The 17,540-nt window shown below is 44.5% G+C and overlaps 2 protein-coding genes across 5 annotated transcripts in view; both read right to left on the bottom strand.

Moving 5' to 3' along the window:
• Positions 1-4,721, bottom strand: part of celsr2 (cadherin, EGF LAG seven-pass G-type receptor 2) — a 56,252-nt gene extending 51,531 nt beyond the window's left edge. For both annotated transcript variants that reach the window (XM_026306469.2, XM_026306468.2), the window contains exon 1: positions 960-4,721. In XM_026306469.2, the coding sequence (XP_026162254.1) occupies positions 960-4,605 (3,646 nt within the window). In that variant the 5' untranslated portion in view covers positions 4,606-4,721. The remainder of the gene's footprint in view (positions 1-959) is intronic.
• A 1,393-nt stretch (positions 4,722-6,114) lies between these two features.
• Positions 6,115-16,579, bottom strand: capzb (capping actin protein of muscle Z-line subunit beta). 3 transcript variants are annotated; one of them, XM_026306522.2, is made up of 10 exons: positions 16,335-16,579; positions 12,393-12,482; positions 10,819-10,940; positions 10,198-10,311; positions 9,967-10,108; positions 9,403-9,519; positions 9,246-9,311; positions 8,922-8,998; positions 8,468-8,562; positions 6,115-7,145 (listed from the first exon to the last, which is right to left on the bottom strand). In XM_026306522.2, exons 1-9 carry the CDS (start codon positions 16,335-16,337, stop codon positions 8,469-8,471), a joined length of 825 nt encoding a protein of 274 aa, XP_026162307.1. In that variant the 5' UTR covers positions 16,338-16,579; the 3' UTR covers positions 6,115-7,145; position 8,468. The 3 variants fall into 3 exon arrangements, with proteins under 3 accessions (XP_026162307.1, XP_026162306.1, XP_026162308.1); XM_026306521.1 differs by lacking the exon at positions 16,335-16,579 and having other exon boundaries at positions 12,393-12,491; XM_026306523.1 differs by lacking the exons at positions 8,468-8,562; positions 16,335-16,579 and having other exon boundaries at positions 12,393-12,491.
• Positions 16,580-17,540: the final 961 nt, after the last annotated feature.

Here is a 17,540-nt window from a genome sequence, read left to right on the forward strand (position 1 = left end):
CATCAACAAATAGGAAGGCACTTAACGCTGTCCGTCACTGAATCTACACTCTCACGGTCTCATTTAGTCAAATGAAAGAAATCCCCAGGTTCCTACAAGTTTGATTCTCCCTGTTCTTGTTAAGTATCTGATTTCATCCTGAAACAGTCTGTTAATACTGTTCCCAGTTCTGTTTTCCTTTCCCTGAGAATGTGCCAAGGTCAAAGAGAAGGCAGCGGATCACACTGCGTCAAATAAGCTCCAACCGAGGGTAAAAGCAACACAGCCACACACTCTGGGGGTGCAATTCAAGTTCAGTCACATATCTGCAGCAAATAAAACTCTGTAATTTGTGCTGGCATGCAAAATTAAAGGCGAGGGGAACACGGGCAGTTTAAGACTTGCAGGTTAGGAAAGAGAACACCAGCAGCGAGAGACGTGTTAACGACCTACATGACCCTTGCTAATCCTTTATTCAGAGTCCTGAACAGTGGAACAAACAACCAACGCTCAGTTCATCCTAAACTCTCTCCAGCTGGAAACACTGACAAGTACTAGACTTCAGCACTCCTGTCAAATTAAAACACAGAAAGTCAAAGAACACTAAGGGTTTTCAGTGTAAGCAGGAGGGTGGATATAAGCAATTATGGGGCAGGATCAGTCTGCCCACTGGAGTGTGGATCCCACAGGATGCAGACGTGCTCAGACAAACAGCTATTTAAATCTCAACAAACGACAGAGCTAAATCAGGCCTGTGTAAACAAGACAGCTCCGTAACGAGGGTCCAGAAACATTAGAGAAATCAAAAGCTTAAACACTTCTTTATGACTTGGCACAGTGAGGACTAATCCTCTTCTTTAATGTTTCTATTGACTGACGCCAAGACTAAGACGCGGTAAAGTCATTATCACTTTCATTGTCTGGTGATATGAAGTGAAAATGCAAATGAAGAGACACTACATGGTAGACAGTTAGCTCACCTGACACTGAGATCCTCATGGAGGCCTCCAGGGGCCGGTTGTTATCCAGGGCCTGGCTCAGCTGGATCTCCCCTGTGCTTTGGTTCAGCAGGACCAGGTTCAGCTCGTTTCCCACCTCGAAGCTGTAGTGGAGCTGATCCGAGACGTCGGGGTCGTACGCTGGTATGCGGCCGATCACTCCGGTGGGGAAGCTGCTCACTTTGTCAGTCACATAGTTGTTAAAGATGATCTGGAAGTTTTTGAGCACAGGGACATTGTCGTTCTTGTCGACCAGCTTGATGTGAACTGTGGCGCGGCTGACCAGGGGGGCAGAGGTGGCCTGGACCACGATAACATACTCAGATTTGGTCTCATAGTCCAGGTCTATTAATGCAGTCAGTTCTCCAGAGAAGATGTCCAGCTCGAACACCTCCGGTATGTTCCCCTCCACTATCTGGTACATAATCTGCGCATTGCTGCCTTCGTCTGGATCCGTGGCTGACACGTGTGCAACCACGAGGCCTATGGGGCTGTTTTCTTCCACCATAATGTCAAACTCATCCTCCTCGAACACAGGGGGGTTGTCATTCACATCTAAAATTGTTACTTGAATGTTTACTGGTGTTTTCAGAGGAGGAACACCTTTATCTACAGCAAAGGCCTGCAGGCTATACACAGGCACATTTTCTCGGTCTAATCTGCGCAGCGTGCGAACAATGCCGGAGGTGGATTCAATTATGAAGTCTCCATCACCATCCTCTCCACCCTGGAAGGTGTAGAAGACACGGCCGTTGAGCCCAGAATCCCGATCGGTGGCTGAAACCTGGACCACGCTGGTGAACACCGGCACGTCCTCCATCACAGAGCCCACGTAGTGGTCTCTGAGGAAGCGGGGGGAGTTGTCGTTAACGTCGTTCACCAGTATCTCCAGGTAGGTGGTGTCAGACTTCTGGGGGATGCCGTTATCCCGAGCAGTGATGGCGAGCGTGTAGGAAACCTGGTCCTCATAGTCCAGCTCCATCTGCGTGGTAACGGCTCCCGTGTCCGGGTCAATGTCGAACTGAGGAATGCTGTCGTCCATAAAGTAGGTGATGCGTGCGTTCTCACCTGTGTCTTCGTCTGTGGCACTGATCACAACAACAGTGGTGCCCACAGGCCTGTCTTCGTTGATGTTGACGGTGTAGTGTGAGCTCTGGAACACGGGCCGGTGAGTGTTGGCGTCCGTGACGTTAACAAACACTTTGGCGGTGTCGAAGCGAGTGCCATCACTTGCCGTGACAGTGAGGACGTACTGTCGTTCTAGTTTGTAGTCTAAAGGCAGTGCCAGCGTAATGAGCCCCCCTCCGCTCTGACTCGTGATGGAGAACCTGTTACGGGTGTTTCCGCTGGATATCTGGTAGGTCACCACGCTGTTTATGTCCTGGTCCACAGCTGACACCGTCACCACGCTGGTGCCTACGACCGCATCCTCATTCAGTCGCATGTAATACGCCTTCTGAGTGAACTCTGGGTTGTTGTCGTTGACGTCTAGAATAGTCATGCTAATGCTGGCTGAAGAGGACATGACAGGGTAGCCGTGATCACGGGCCTCCACTCCAAAGTTGTAAAAATCTATGCTCTCCCTGTCCAGCTCGGCTGCCACTACAATCCACCCTGTGCCGTTGTTGATGGTGAAAGGGAAGTGTGGCGTGGTGTCAGTGAGGCGATACTCCAGCCTGGAGTTCTCTCCAGAGTCTGCATCCACCGCTTGGATGTGGATGATGGAGTAGCCCAGGGGCACGTTCTCCAGCACGGTGGCCTGGAATGGGGTGCTGACGAATATTGGGGCGTTGTCGTTAATGTCCAACACCTGCACCGTAACCATGCCACTGATGTTGGATAGCGGTGGGCGTCCTCCATCCTGAGCTCTAATTCTCAGAGTGTACTCTTTATTTGCCTCATAATCCAGGTGACTCACCAGGTCCATTTTACCCGTCTGAGCATCGATATAAAACTGTCCCCTGGTGTTTCCACTCATGATGCTGAAGTGAACAACAGCATTGCTCCCTCTGTCCTGATCGGTGGCCGTGACCTGCAGGATCTCTGTATTAGGGGCCATGTCCTCTGGCACCTGGACCACATAGCGTTTCTCACTGAACTGGGGAGCATTATCATTGTCATCCTCTACCACTATGTGAACAGTAGCTGTGGCACTACGGGGCCCGGGGTCACGACCTTGGTCATTTGCTTCAACTAACAGCATGTAAGCTTCTACCTCCTCTCTGTCCACCAGGCCTTTAGTTCGGATTACACCGGACCTTGAATCAATCTCGAACACATCAGTGGACCCGTTACTGTTGAGGATGTGGTACAGGATGTTACCATTAACTGGAGCGTCTCCATCCGTGGCCCTCACCGTCAACACCTCGTAGCCTATTTCTAAGTTCTCCCTGATACTTTCTTTATAGTCCTCCTGCTCGAACACGGGGTCATGATCATTCGTGTCACTGACTGTGATGGTGAGGGTGGCCATGGCTGTACGTCGGGGCGTGCCGTGGTCAACGGCGGTCACACGAAACACATGGGTGTCTTTCTGCTCCCGGTCCAGCACCTCTACTGTGGACACGGCACCAGAGGCCGGGTCCACGGTGAAAAGATTGTTGGAACGGCTATCGAAAAGAGCCTCTATGAAATACTCCAGCCTGCCCGCCTCCCCCTCATCCACATCCACTGCTTTCAAAACGACAACAGGAGTCCCTGCTGGCTTGTTCTCTGCCACGGACACTTGGTACATAGGGGGCTGAAACTGGGGGCTGCTGTTGATGCTTCTCCTCCTCCTGCTCACAATCCCTGAATCAGACTGAGCTGCCTGTTCTAACAGCTTCTCTAGGTGGCCCTGTCTAAAGGGGCCCTGCCCCACACGCCAGTGGATGGAGACAGGGTTGACTTTAGCGTTCAGCCCAGATCCTGTGAGTACATCACAGAGCAGGTCTAGGTCCAGGAGCGTGTCCCGCCTCCAGCACAGAGTCTCGGACACAAACAGTTCCCCCTCAGACAAATAAAAGTCACGGCTGTTGGCGACTTTGCAGCGGACCAGGGAGCCAGGTAGCAGACCCCCAACTGGAAACAAAGCAGAGTGTGCTGGGAGGCAGTCTGCGCGGTGGGTGCCAAACAAAGTGAGGACCTCCATGTCCCACTGAGGTTTCCTTTTACGCTTGTTTGAACAGTTCCTACCGTGAACGTGCACGTCGTACCGGCTGGTGAGGAGATGCCTGTAGCCGGAGTCCGCGCAGTCCGCCACGGTGTAGACGGTGAAGGGGTTGGAGTGCAGCCACGGACACTTTACCGGGTCTGAAACAAACACGGTGCCCCCCGCCTCGTCCGTGTCCAGAAACCGCGCCGTGAATTTGGGAGCGAGCACTTGATCCAAAGTACATCGTGCACCTCGCTCCACGCCGGCCACCAGCGTCCTGGGCCCCGCATCCTCACTGATGTGGACGCTGTAACAGCGCACCGGCGCAGCCAGTTTGCACAACCACAAAATGAACAACAAATTCCATTTAACGAAGTGCATCGCTCCTGCGTGTGCGCTCCGCCGGGTCTCCGAGTGCGGGTTTCTGCAGCTCCTTAGTCCTTCAAACTTTCCGCCTGTGAGTTTCCCTTTGTTGCTGAGGAGCCATGCTCTCATCGGCCGCGCTTCTCTCACTCGGTCCGGGTGACCCTAAGAGGTGGAGCCGCAGTCACCTTGGCCGGAGCCGCGCACACACACTCGCTCCTCACGCACCAACAACAGCAGCTCCGCTCGCTCCGCGCAACTGCGCTTGAATGGGAAAAATGGCTCCGACTCCCCTGCGCCTCGAGGCTCCTCATTATCATAAACCTGTGCGTGCGTGCGCGCGCGCGCGCGTTTGTGCGTTAGGGGGCAGGAAGACTTGACAGACACCCGCCACTGAGATAAATGGTAATTTCCTAAAGGGTCAACAGACACATATTTATCCATCTTATATTAACACCTTCACTGTTTACACACCATAATAATTATGAGTAACCATGACGACGACTATGGGCCATGTAAGTTGGGACCTGTAGGTCAAAGAAAATCCTCAGACCAGTTTGGAGCTGCCTGTTTTAAAAACCAGAGCGGCGACATGAATTTGGGCTAATCAGCTGTTTTCAGATAGTCCACAGTCCATTTGTTCTGATTTCCTACAGCTGCTCTGTCCCGGTTCTCTTTCGAACTGGATCAGGACCAAATAAAGGGAACTCTAAGTAGAAACGTGCACAAGCGAATCACATAATAATTGTAACCTCTAGAACCTAATGGGGACCCTCTGTTCACTGAACCGCTAATCTATCAATAAACATGAAAGACAACAGGTACCAGATCAGTCCCTGATCCAACCTGGAGACGGGACCTGCTGGGAGTCAGCGACACCTAGTGGGCGACCTGCAGACACACACAGAACAGAAGAGAGGAGATTCATTTTCCTGCTGTATGAATGAACGGGGCTCTTCTTCTATCCCTCTTAAAATAAACCTGTTAGACTGTCCACTGTGCTAATATGAACAAATAATGACAATGATTGGAGGTCGTGATACGTGCATGTCCCTTTAATGCTGGTAAAAGTGGAGTTAAATGTAACTGCACAACAGGAACCAGTGACATTTTATCTCATCAGAATTAATTGAATATGCAAAATACTTCTGTGAATTAAATGTGAAGTAGCAGAAACAGAAAGACCCAAGTCCATAACTTGTCTTTACCTTTATATATTTAAACATTTAACCTTATTACATATTTACCGGTCTGATCCCGGAAGCTAAGCAGGGTCTTTGTCAGGATCAGTACTTGGATGGGAGACCACCTTGGAAGACCAGCGGGTTGCGTCAGGATCCGGCGTAAAACGTGCCAAATTAATCCTGCAGATCAGCTGATCCGCTGTGACGACCCAGAACGGGAGCAACCGAAAGAAAAACATCACCAACATACAGTATTTAGCGACTTTTATGAAGGTCTTATGAAGACATCTTCCATAACTGTGTGTGTGCAGTTATGTTTACATATCATTCTCCTCCCTGAGCCCACAGGAGTTAGTTGAATATCTGCTTACAACATTTCACTGTTTGTTATTTAGATGTTTATTTCTCAGTAGAGTGCAGCACATGAAGAAAGAATAGAAAACAGAAACAACAATCGTAGCTTTTTACCATTTTTATTGTTGCTGGAGGCTCTAATACAATATGAATTATAAGCTTTACAAAATAAAAACAAAACAAAAATACAACAAAAGATTCCCCTCCAAAATGGAAACAAAGGTTTCCACTGGGACAAAGACAAACTGTGACCCCCAACAAAGACATAGTAGGTGAGGAGAGAAGAAGAATCTAAACAGAGGGGATGTAAACTCTCATGTTATACAGTGGAGGGGGGTCGAGCTGACGGTGTGGGTGTTAGTTATAACAGTCCATCCCCTTGTTTGATAAGTCTGTTTCCACTGACAGCTCACCTGCATGTGGACAGAGTGGAATAAGAGTAAAAACCTTCTGACACAAACCTAAGGCCACCTTCACGCTTACATCGCCCCGGAAGAATGACAGTTATATGTTCATACAAATATATAAGGGGGTGTCGTGGACAAAAATAGGTGCAAGAAATAAACTGGATCTACATGATAACAGGCCCACCAAGCCGACACCACCTACAGCACAGTCTATTTTCGTTTCCTCGTCACGGAGGAAGAAAAGGGCCAAAGAGGCTCATTTCAAACTGACCGAGGACACGTCAGCCGTGAGAATATCAGGGATTATTACTACAATGATCCTCACACTGTAAGATTATCAATAACCGTGGTAATACTATCATTATATTCATAAGATGGGAGAGAAGAGACGGAAAAGAGGGGTAAAGAGAGACAGAGGGAGTGAATGGCTTTGTGGCAGATGAAAAACAAAATCTGACAGGAAAAAAAAAAAAACAAAACATAAAAGCTAAGCAATTCTCCTTTTTACTTTTTCCACAAATAAACAAGAGTGCAGTACTGAAACAGGCTTGGAGGGAGAGACGTGAAGAAACGAAGAAAAGATGGCAGAGATGAGGCAGAGACAGAGTGAGAGAAGACAGAAGAAAAACAGTAGCATCTCTAGCTGTTCTGTTTGCGTTTGAGCGCCTCCATCAGGTCGACCTTCAGAGCCTCCTGCTTTGACTTGTCAGCCAGAGTCTGAACACTCCTGTTTGGGGGAGAGACACAAACACATGAGTAATGTTCAGTGGGTGCAAGAGCAGATATGAAAACAATAACAGAGGCTGGAAAAGTTTTTCCACTGAGACTGAACAACATAGTCTGAAGACCTGAATCTAAAGTGTATGTAAAATGATGCAGTCCAAACCAGCAGGTATCATCACACATTAAATACACACAGGAAAAGGGAACCATCACTTGTCATCATGCAGTTAAATCACAGGCTTTATCCATTGACAGTGTCTTGAAGGAGTATTCACCATCCTCTACTCCACCATCAACATGCCTCGTTGAGCTATTTTAATATACATTGTGAACTAAGAACTAAAATGATAGAGATGTATTTGTTTTATTTGTATATTTAGATCCTATTCAGCATTTTAAACAATACAATCATGTTAAAATGTTGTTCCTTTCTACAAAGGCTCGTCTTTGGCAGGACAAAGTTCAACACAGAATAAACACACCATTTAAGAAAACCTTATAAGGGCAACAAGCTGCTTTGAATGCTCTTGACATGGTTAGTGTTCTGCTCCCTCACAAAGACTGTGCTTCAGACTAAAGGTTATTCAAAACCTGCACAACATGCTTACACAGCTGCTCAGTGTTTGCACTCAGAGGAGCATGCAAAATCTCCATACAGCTGACAGGACCGCATACTCTCAGTTTCCTGTGCAACTCAGCCATGACAACATGGATTTTTTTTTTTTTTTTTCATTTCTGTCATTTTCTACTCATTTTTGTTTTGTTGTATCAATACACAAGTAACTGTCCTAGATAAAGTGGCCTCAACCTGCAATCCAATAACATTGATAACATTCACACGTGCATGTTTGCTGACTGCAGTGTCAAGTTAGGACTGTCTCAGTACAGGACTAACTAGTTTTCTGGAGCTTGATGCTGTTACATTCAGTAACTTAACTATTTCTGTCCACACACATATAATGATAATATTCATTATCTAACTAGGTGATTTTAATGTATACAATTAGGAAAACAGTGAGACCTGCCCATCACTATTTCCCCGAGTGCAAGTTAACATCTTCAAATTGGTTGTTCGTCAAACGCAAAAACTGGAGATGTTAAAATTTGAGAAGCAGGAAACAGCAGTTTTTCATTACCTTAAAAAAAAACCCATCATAGCACACGTTAGTTTGGCTTCAGTCAAGATAAATGAGAACAAACTTCAACCAGCACACATCAGCAGACGGCAGCCACAGTATTAGAGCAACATTCCCCTTTGTTCATTCTCTATTTAACAAGACACACACACACACACCAGCTTTCTCCATGCCAGGCTGTACCTCTCACCCTAATCAATGAAGATCTGACGCTGGGTAAGGACCTGCGACAGCTCCTTCTGGAGCTGCCGGTACTTTTGGTTATCAGGCAAAGACTCAATAGATCTGGAGCACAGAGGAAAGGCGACAGGAAAGGTGACAGAGGGAACAGACGGTGAAATGAATGGCAGCAGAAATGTGAGATGAAAGGCAATTAAATAAGACTGGACTGGTCGTAGAGAGTGAAGAGAGGGAAGGGGGAATGAAATGATGAAATAAGCACTGAAGAGATGCAACAGAGGAAGGTTTAAATAAAATATCAAACATGAAATGACAGAAACTGACAAAAGGTAAGAAAATATCTGTTGAACAGGTCGAGAGATGGAGATGCAGAGAAACTGGCTCCCAGTAAGACCGGCGCTACGAGAAAAAGATTCTGCAGATGCCTGCAAAAGTAGGTCCATGCCATCCTAACAGCTCGGTACCTTAGGCCGTTGACGATGTCCTTGGTCTTCCCAAAGTAGATTTCATTCAGTGTGGAGCGAATCTTGTTTTCCATATCCTGCAAAAACATTAGAAACTCTCTTTAACTTTCAGCACAAGCGCTTCCTCCATTTCCAGCGTGTTCGGAGACTGAACTGTCCTAAACATGGCTCGGTGACGTGATATGTTGGAAGTTACAACATTTTATGGATATTTGAACAGATTCTTGTGTAGAATCATATTAAGAAACAACACACTACAGAATGACTGCTGTAGGTGTGCAGTCAGAAGAGGCAAACAGCCAAGACGCTGGGAGTTATACTCGCCTCGACAAGACGACCGATGTTGGCGATGTGGGGTGAGGATTCTCCAACTGTCTCGTCTTTTTCCATCTGTGAAAAGATAAAACTAATTAAGTTCACAGACAAATACAGCACAGCTGGAAGCATCAGCCATGGCTTTTCTGGTCATTCAGTACCGTACCTGTCTTGTGAGGCTGCCGCCGAGGTTCATGGTACCGGAGCCGCTCTTGGTTGTCTGGAGCCACAGCATGACAGTAGAGGTGAGTTTGTAGTGAGCAGTACGACCGCTGGACTTTTCCTGTTCGTGCACACAGACCAAGAAGATCAGGTCATTGTCCGAACAACTTAAAGTAAACTAGAATTTTTTACACTACACCACTCTAGATTTATAATGCTGCATCAACATGATGCAAACATCATGTACAAAACAATAAAGATCCAATTAATTCATAAAAGTCTGAGTTTTGTTTTTGGGAGATGTGGTAATATGGTTATGTAGCAGATTACTCAGCAGTCACTTATCAGTACAGATCAAAATATACTGTTTTTTCTTTGCCTTTAATGTTTGGAAATGTGGCGTCGTTTTGACTCTAACCTTTTAGATTTTTACTGATTTTAGAAACTTTCAGACGTGGATGGAGGAGACGCTGCAATTGTCCTGAAATGCTAAAATGACTGTAGCCTAGTTAAAAAAAAAAAAGTGCTACTTCAAATATCCACCTGCATCCTATCAGCTGATTCTTACCTGCACCTCCACCACATGGATAGAGTCCCAGCACCCTTTGATCTTCTTGGATCCATCCCCAGCCTTCTTGATGAGAATAACTCCAGCAAAGCCATGATCCAAGTCCCAAAGGTAAACGGAGGACACGCCACCCTCAAAGTACCTCAAAGCACACAAATATCCAAGGTCACAACAGGGCGACACGGACCGTTTATTAAAAACTCCCCATGAGGTTGCTTCACCCGTACTCACAGGTCTCTGTACTGGTCGAAGGCATTATTGGCTTCAACCTCCAGTTTCCTCAGGCGAGCTGAAGGCATTGCACCGTCTTCAATTGGAGGTTCATACTTATTACTCCACGGGGATCTGATGAATGAAGTAGGACATAATTCAATGTAAATATGCATCTAAGCAAATGTTCTGCTGTTGTGCCTATTTAACAAGAACACCGGATTTCCCTAAACGTGTTTAGATTCTTCTGACATAGACGATATAACCTGACAGACAGTGAGTTGAATACACACACAGATAAACACAAACAGGTTATGTTAGCTAACATTAGCTAAGGGTCTGGTAAGAATAGCCACTACTGGCCATACAACAACATGTCTGTCACAGTGTGTTAAATTACTGTTGATCAGACGATCGACTGTTTTATCTATAAAATGTTCATCACACTGGAGAAGCTGCAGTCTGACAATAGACGCTCACTGCTTTCAACTGAGAAAACAGGTTTAGTTTAAAAGCCATTAAAAGTGAGCTAAACATTTAATTTCAGTTTCACTGCCTGTGGCTCACTTTCCCATGACTGATTAACAGATCAAGATGTAGTTAATGTTCCCTGTCTGTCTGCGGTGCAGTTATAAACGGGACCTGTAGGAGTCGCCGTCTCGGTTGTAATCACAGAGCAGATAGTCTTTTCCCACCGCCTTGTCACGGGCAATCTTCAGGGGCTGGTCCACAGAGGAGAGGAGGTCCTCACACAGACTGGGTACCTGGACACACACATGGAGAAGAAAAGCTCTGTACATTAACACAACTGTGTAAACAGCACATCCTGACACCTCAGACACCTGACTGCCATGTTGACACCTAAGAAACAACCTGCCAGGACAAACCTGCCATTACCATCTGGTCTTTTCAGTGAAAAATGATTTAAAGTTGTTGTCTTCTCCCACATTCCGGCACACTCAATAGTCTGTGCTTAATGAGTGAAGCTGGAATAAAATATCAGTGGGTAACATAATATCTAGGGGATAAGGGGGTACAAATTACTTCTCACAGACTGACATGGACCCTGCTGTCTAGGTGCTCCTGCATCAGAGCATAAACACAAAGGAGGCCCTGTTTCCCTAAAAAAGCCCCTACACCCCTGCACATGCACACACCTGGCAGTCCAGCGGGACAAGGAGTCCAGTGGGAAGAGTGGTGGAGGAGAAAATGGAGATCAGAGAGGAACAGATATGTGGCACAAACAGGAAACAAAGAGGTAATTTCAGGTGATTGTGACTTGCCAGGAATTTGAGCAGGGATGCTGGAGCCTAATGTGCCTGGCAGTAGGGGTGATTGACAGCTGTGATAATAATCACTAATGACCGGACACAGTGAAATGGGTGAGGAGACGGCTGACGCCCGGGGAGGAGAGGTTAAAGGTGGGGGAAGAGGAAGGCGAGCAGGCAGGGGTCTGGCTGGAGAGGAACGGATATGCCCACAGAACAAGTTGCCATGCAAACACTGGTAAAAGTGTGATTTGATTTTTGTCTGATTTGGCTTCATTTGTCAGACTCATTTTTGTCACAGCCGTGATAAAACTCCAAAAATGTCAAAATATCAAGCGAACAGACAAATGTAGGAAGTGATTCACATACAGTGAAAACTGACTGAAAATTAACGGGGAAACAAAACATGACTTCCACTTTGTACACAACAACCACCCTGCACCAGTAAGTAGTTTCAGTCCAGCTAGACAACACAGTGATGTGCAGCAACAGTCACACTTGCATAGCAGAGGACAACGAACCTACATGAACACACCACACACAAAACCACAAAAACACATGATGCTGACGCTGCAAAAAACACTGATCTGCTACCCCAAGACAGAAACCAGAGCTTAGTTCTCACTGTATTAACAAGTATTTGGTGTTTCAAATGTGAATGTACAATTTTGAAAAAAGTTGGGTTTCTTTTTTTTTTCTTCTTTTTTTTTTTTTTTTTTAAAATAAGCAAACTCCCTAAAAGTTTAACTCTCAACCCTTCACAAGTTTCTAAAATGTGCCGAGTCATCTTGTCAAACACAACCCTAACATGCCACTTTGGTAATCTGACCCTCTTGTAATAAACAAAACAGTTTTTTTCACATTGCATTTAAAGTTTGTTGTAACACAAACCCTGACAGGGTTGTGCTTTGCCTGTAAGGAAATCTGACAGGAAAATCCCAGACTCACCAGGTCAATGAGGTCACTGAGGTTCTTCTCGATCTGCTGAGGAGGCAGACGCCTCATCAGGTCCAGAGCACAGTCCAGCTGCTGGTCATTCTGAAACATACACAATGAACAACACTTATTCCACTGGATTAAAGGTAAATATCCAAGTCATTTTTCTTATAAGGGAGTTATATTTAACTTTGGTACATGTGGCTTTTTCTGAAAAACAGAACAAAGACAAAAATAACAAAAAAAAAAAATGCACAATTCAACAATGTACTGATTTGTTAATAAAATTATAAACATGTTTTTTACGTAAATAAAATGTGTGTTTTTAATAGGGTGCGATCGTTTCAGCATCGACATTGTGATGTGCACATGTGCAACAGTCACATTGCAGGAGGTGTGATGCAGGGCAAACATTTTATTTATTTATTATTCAAAAGGAAAAAAAAACCCTGCACGGATCTATGTTTGCCTGACATAAATTAATTCTGATTTATGGGTTCTTAAAAAAAAAATATATATATATATATATACACACAGAAAGGATGATGTTGACCAAAAACAAGTACTTTGTCGCAGGTGTTGTGCAGTTGTTGCCACAACACAGGGAAACAACTAATTTATTTGATCATTTAAGTCGGCACCAAAAAGCTCCGTATGACGAGTGCAATGCCGGATCTCATTGCCGTCCAAACCAAAAAACTATTTCAGATGCATGTGCCCGTGTTAAACCATATGAGAAGGGTTCCAAGCGTGTATTTCTACACATCGCAATATGTATCGCAGAAAAAAAAAAGTTTTTTTCAATATTGTGCAGCTCCACTTTTTAATATCAAATGTTCTCATCTGAGTTGCAGTAAATATTTATGCTCTTGCAGACACACACTGCTTGCACAGTGAGGGTACATCCACTACAATCCCAGCTCAGTAGACCAGACTGTCATGCCAGTATTTTGCAGATAATAGTCAAAAGAACAAACGAACTGATTCACCAAGTGTACAAAAGTGTTCTCTGTATCAACCTTTCCAGCACATGTGACACATCTGATATTGTCCAAACCAGTAATGTCATCTGCAAAGGATACGCTTCATTCGGCCATGGCTGTGTCAGGTATTCCAGGTATGCACCATGTCGGGGAAAATGTTTAACCCTATAATACCGTGGATATCATATATACAAACATACATTTCTGAGGCCTATTGCATCACCATATACTAAAAACTTTGCTCAAAACTACAAACACCAACAGCACCATGGAAGAGGCCACTGTGCAGTGTGCTGACCACTTCCCAACTTGGGCACGACGACAAAGGTGCAAGCACTGCAAAGAAACTCCTCACTTTTTCCATGTGTTCTGTGCAAAATGCAATGTCCACCTGTGCCTAAACAAGGACAGGAACTGTTTTCCTACTTACCACTGGGCCAAATTAAAGAGATTATAAAAAAAAAAAATTAAAAAAAAGGTAGCAGTTTGATAATAAAGAAAATAATAAAGATGCATATGTTACAGATGGCCAAGGAGAAAAGTTCTTGTTACTGCATGAAATGCTCGATGTATCAAATATGATACAAACAAAAACATGTTTGCAAATGATTTTTTTTTTTTTTTACACATTTTGTTAAAAGAGCCAAATAAAGACTTCAGATTCAAAATATTTGAATTTTCTGTCCCTTATTTCTTGGGTCAGGTGTTATAGGGTTAAACGGTGCATAGGTGACAATATAGATGGAAGATATGAAGCTAAATTACTATCAGCTAAAAATCAAATAGCAGCCAGTAGTGAACTGCACTGAGGTGAACTACAGACAGGTAAACATCAGGTGCAGTAAGGCCAAACTTCACCTTCATGTTTGGACAGGTTTATAAAAAAAGGTTTGAAATTCATGGCTTCTCAAAAGAAATTGCAGCCTGGTGTCTGACCTACCATGCAGTAAGTTTTTTTGTCTTTCGTTTGCATCTGGGCTATTTGTTTCTATTTCTTCCCAAATTGTCAAACAATGTTTTCTGTTTTTCTCCAACGTGATGTGAAGCTCTGATTAATTACCCCAAAGTGAATACACACTGTGACTAATCAATCACTTGCTGAGCTGAATCAGATTCTGATGCACCTCATCTGCAGAACGATCACAATGTGTGTTTTATAGCTGCACCAGCATCACGGTCTACAGTTTCCAATACAGTTTAATATTAATTAAAGCTACAGTCATTCTTTTTTCTCTACATGTCTGACTTTTAGCAGAGGTTTGTTTTGTTGTGTACATAGTGAACCAACAAACTTTACAATGTGCTCAATGTTCCCAATAAACTAGTTTGTGAAGCAGCAGGCCCAAGTCACGTAACTCTTGCACATCAACGTTCCCATCTGCTGCAGCTTCTTAGTAACATCTTACAAAGATTTCCCTTCCGCTGTGATGTCTCCTTGTTGTGAGGCAGTTTTAGAATAAACAAAATGTGAAATACTAAACTTTATTTAGTCAAGTCACTAAATTATGAAGGTATTCATAATGACAGAAAACTGGACTGGAAATAGTAGTGTTCCCCCGGGGGCTTCTCTCACGTAAATATTCAGTAAGCAGCAGGAAAGTAGTGAGCAGGAGAGGACAGACCAGCCACGACATGAAACTTTGAAGAATGTGTAGAAAGGTGTACAAAGGTGTGTTGTTGTAGTAGTAGGTGGGCGAAACACATTTTCATCTAACCATTTGAGGTTACTGGCTCCTACAATCATTTTCATCTGGGTATTATCAGACTGTGCCATCAATGTCCCACCAACTCACCGAGACATCGGTCTAAAACCATCTAACCGTGACTTCAGTAATTACATGACGGTAAATTATAAATAACTGCTTCTACCAACCTACACCAAATTAAAAGGAACGTGACATGTTATAAAAGCATGAACCGTTTTTTCCATAAACAATCTTCTAAAGTGTGTCCCTGAACATGACAGACGTTTCTAGCTAATGTCTCCCATGCAACTGGCTTTTCCCCGAGTTGCCTTAAAATGTCTCTCAGCCACCGAATCAGGCTGCTCTATCAGACACCTGTGCTGCTTGACGCTGTGTTTATCTGTGCTGCTGTCTCTGTGTAAACACCGGCTCAGACCAACAACCTCCAGGGTCTGTGGAGAGCGAAGAGGCTGAGCCAGCAGGATGGATGAGGCGAGGCCGAGGAGAGTGGGCGACTGCGGACAAAAACCAGCTGCTCTTCCCAGTTTGGGGAAAAACACATTTTCAAACATGTTTGAATATTACACATCATAGTTATATAAGCAATGTGAAAGCACAAGGTGGTGCTCCAGGCTCTAGTTAAATATTTGTTTTTATCAACTATAACAAAGAGCATTTACAGTTTTACTGCCATATAAGATAGAGAGGTACAGAAAATGTTGAAAAACAAGCAATAATAGAGTGTGAGACTTGTAGGTGCTGACAGGGCTTCACATTTCCAAGAGAAAACACTGGCTGAACAGTCATGATCACACTGGCAGGCCAGAAAAATCCCAGCTGACAGCTTGTCATGTTTAGGAATAGGAGGAGCAAGTGGTCTTATTTTAGCCACAGGCAACTGGACTAATTTAGGATCTGTGTGCACGACTGCAGGACTGTGTGTGTGTGTGTGTGTGTGTGTGTGTGTGTGTGTTATATTAGGACACTCTGATAGTATTCACGAACTTGTGTCAAATCCAAAACATCCTGTGCTAACTTTATGCAGCCTGGCCAGGAGCTAAAGGAGCTAGCTGTTAGCTTAGCATGGAGCTAATTCATTCGTATCCGGTGCGGAGAAGTTTGCAAACAGCGAAACTCAAACATCCATCGGTGATTTACACACTCGGCTCCCCCGCCGCTCTCAGGTTCCCACCCTGCACCTCCAGCGGGCGTTAGCTTAGCCAAGCCCCCTCCCCAGGCCCACCGAAACCCGCTCACCCCGTCCCCGTCTCTCTCGCGGCCCTTACCATGTCTGCGGCGGTCTGTGGCGTCTCAGACGGGGAGGGGAGCACGATTTCACCGACGACCGTACACTTTAGCTTCACCGCAGTGTCACAGAGCGCTCCTCTCGTGTCCCGTTGTCCCGTTACTCGTTTAGTCCCCCGCCGAAGATGTTTTGTTCGCCTTCTCCCTCAGCGAACCCAGCCCTGTCAGCGAAATTCACTTCCTCAACCGGGCTACCGGAAGGAGGCTGCCGTCAGAAAACAGGCCCCTGTTGCACATCCGGGTCACTCCGGGCTGTTTGCGCAGCAGCCAATGACGAAGGAGCAAGACAGGCATGGCCAAGTATGGAAAGAGGTGTGGTGCACGAGCACACGCACTGTGCACAGGTTTACTGGTTTATCTACTGGGGCTGGACGGTCCTGCAAATGTGACACCGAAACCTCTATATGGTGTGTTTATCTTATTATACCTACTTTAGCTTGTTGACATGCTTCTAAACATTTAACATATATTGTTATACTATCATCGATAAATTAAATATGAATTAGGACGTTTCATTCATTCGTGATTTTTAAATGTGCTGTTCTCAAAACATAAAAATAAAATCAAAAAAGAAATTCAGAAGGGAATGCAGTACTTTCAAAAAATCAATTGTAGTGTGCTTTTTGTTTTTCTTTAAAATTGGTCATAATTAATATTAAGTTACTCAGAACAATTCCGGTTTAGAAGAAAATGGTTTCCATACTTTCAGTACAGGTTAAGTACAGTAACACCACAAATAGAGATTATTCAGTAGAATAATTGATCTTTTGGTGCCCTCCATTGTCTTTAGCTTTCACTCAGTTAGTCAGTTGAGTCATTTATTTTATCTACTACTGTAACCATGATAACTGTGCTCAACAAAAATGGTAATAAAGTGTATCTAATATATCAGTAGACAAAAACATGTTCAAATTTTTTGGACAAAAAACTAGTGACAAATAGATGACTCAATTTTAACTAAAACCCATGTATGTTCTTAGTAAAAGAGAAAATCTAAAGCTAAATCAAAATCAGGTTCCAAAATTAACACTGAGGAACAGAAAGTTAGAGCCTGGGAACTATCTTGTGGCAACACATTAAAAATGCATGTGTGGGAACAAGATGATAATTTATGACAATGAAGAACCAGAGTTTAATGGTAAACTGTGAAAGATTTAGCAGCATCTAGTGGTGACATTGGAGAATGC

This window comes from Mastacembelus armatus, chromosome 5 (genome assembly GCF_900324485.2).
Source record: "Mastacembelus armatus chromosome 5, fMasArm1.2, whole genome shotgun sequence".
Taxonomy (NCBI): Eukaryota; Metazoa; Chordata; class Actinopteri; order Synbranchiformes; family Mastacembelidae; genus Mastacembelus; species Mastacembelus armatus.

Excerpts from the sequence above, each read along its gene's own strand:
- capzb (XM_026306521.1), bottom strand. The coding sequence starts at position 12,491 with ATGTTTCAGAATGACCAGCAGCTGGACTGTGCTCTGGACCTGATGAGG. Across the intron at positions 9,312-9,402 it reads GCGGCAGCCTCACAAGACAG|ATGGAAAAAGACGAGACAGT; the intron begins GTACGGTACTGA and ends ATCTTTTCACAG. Across the intron at positions 8,999-9,245 it reads ACATCGGTCGTCTTGTCGAG|GATATGGAAAACAAGATTCG; the intron begins GCGAGTATAACT and ends ATGTTTTTGCAG.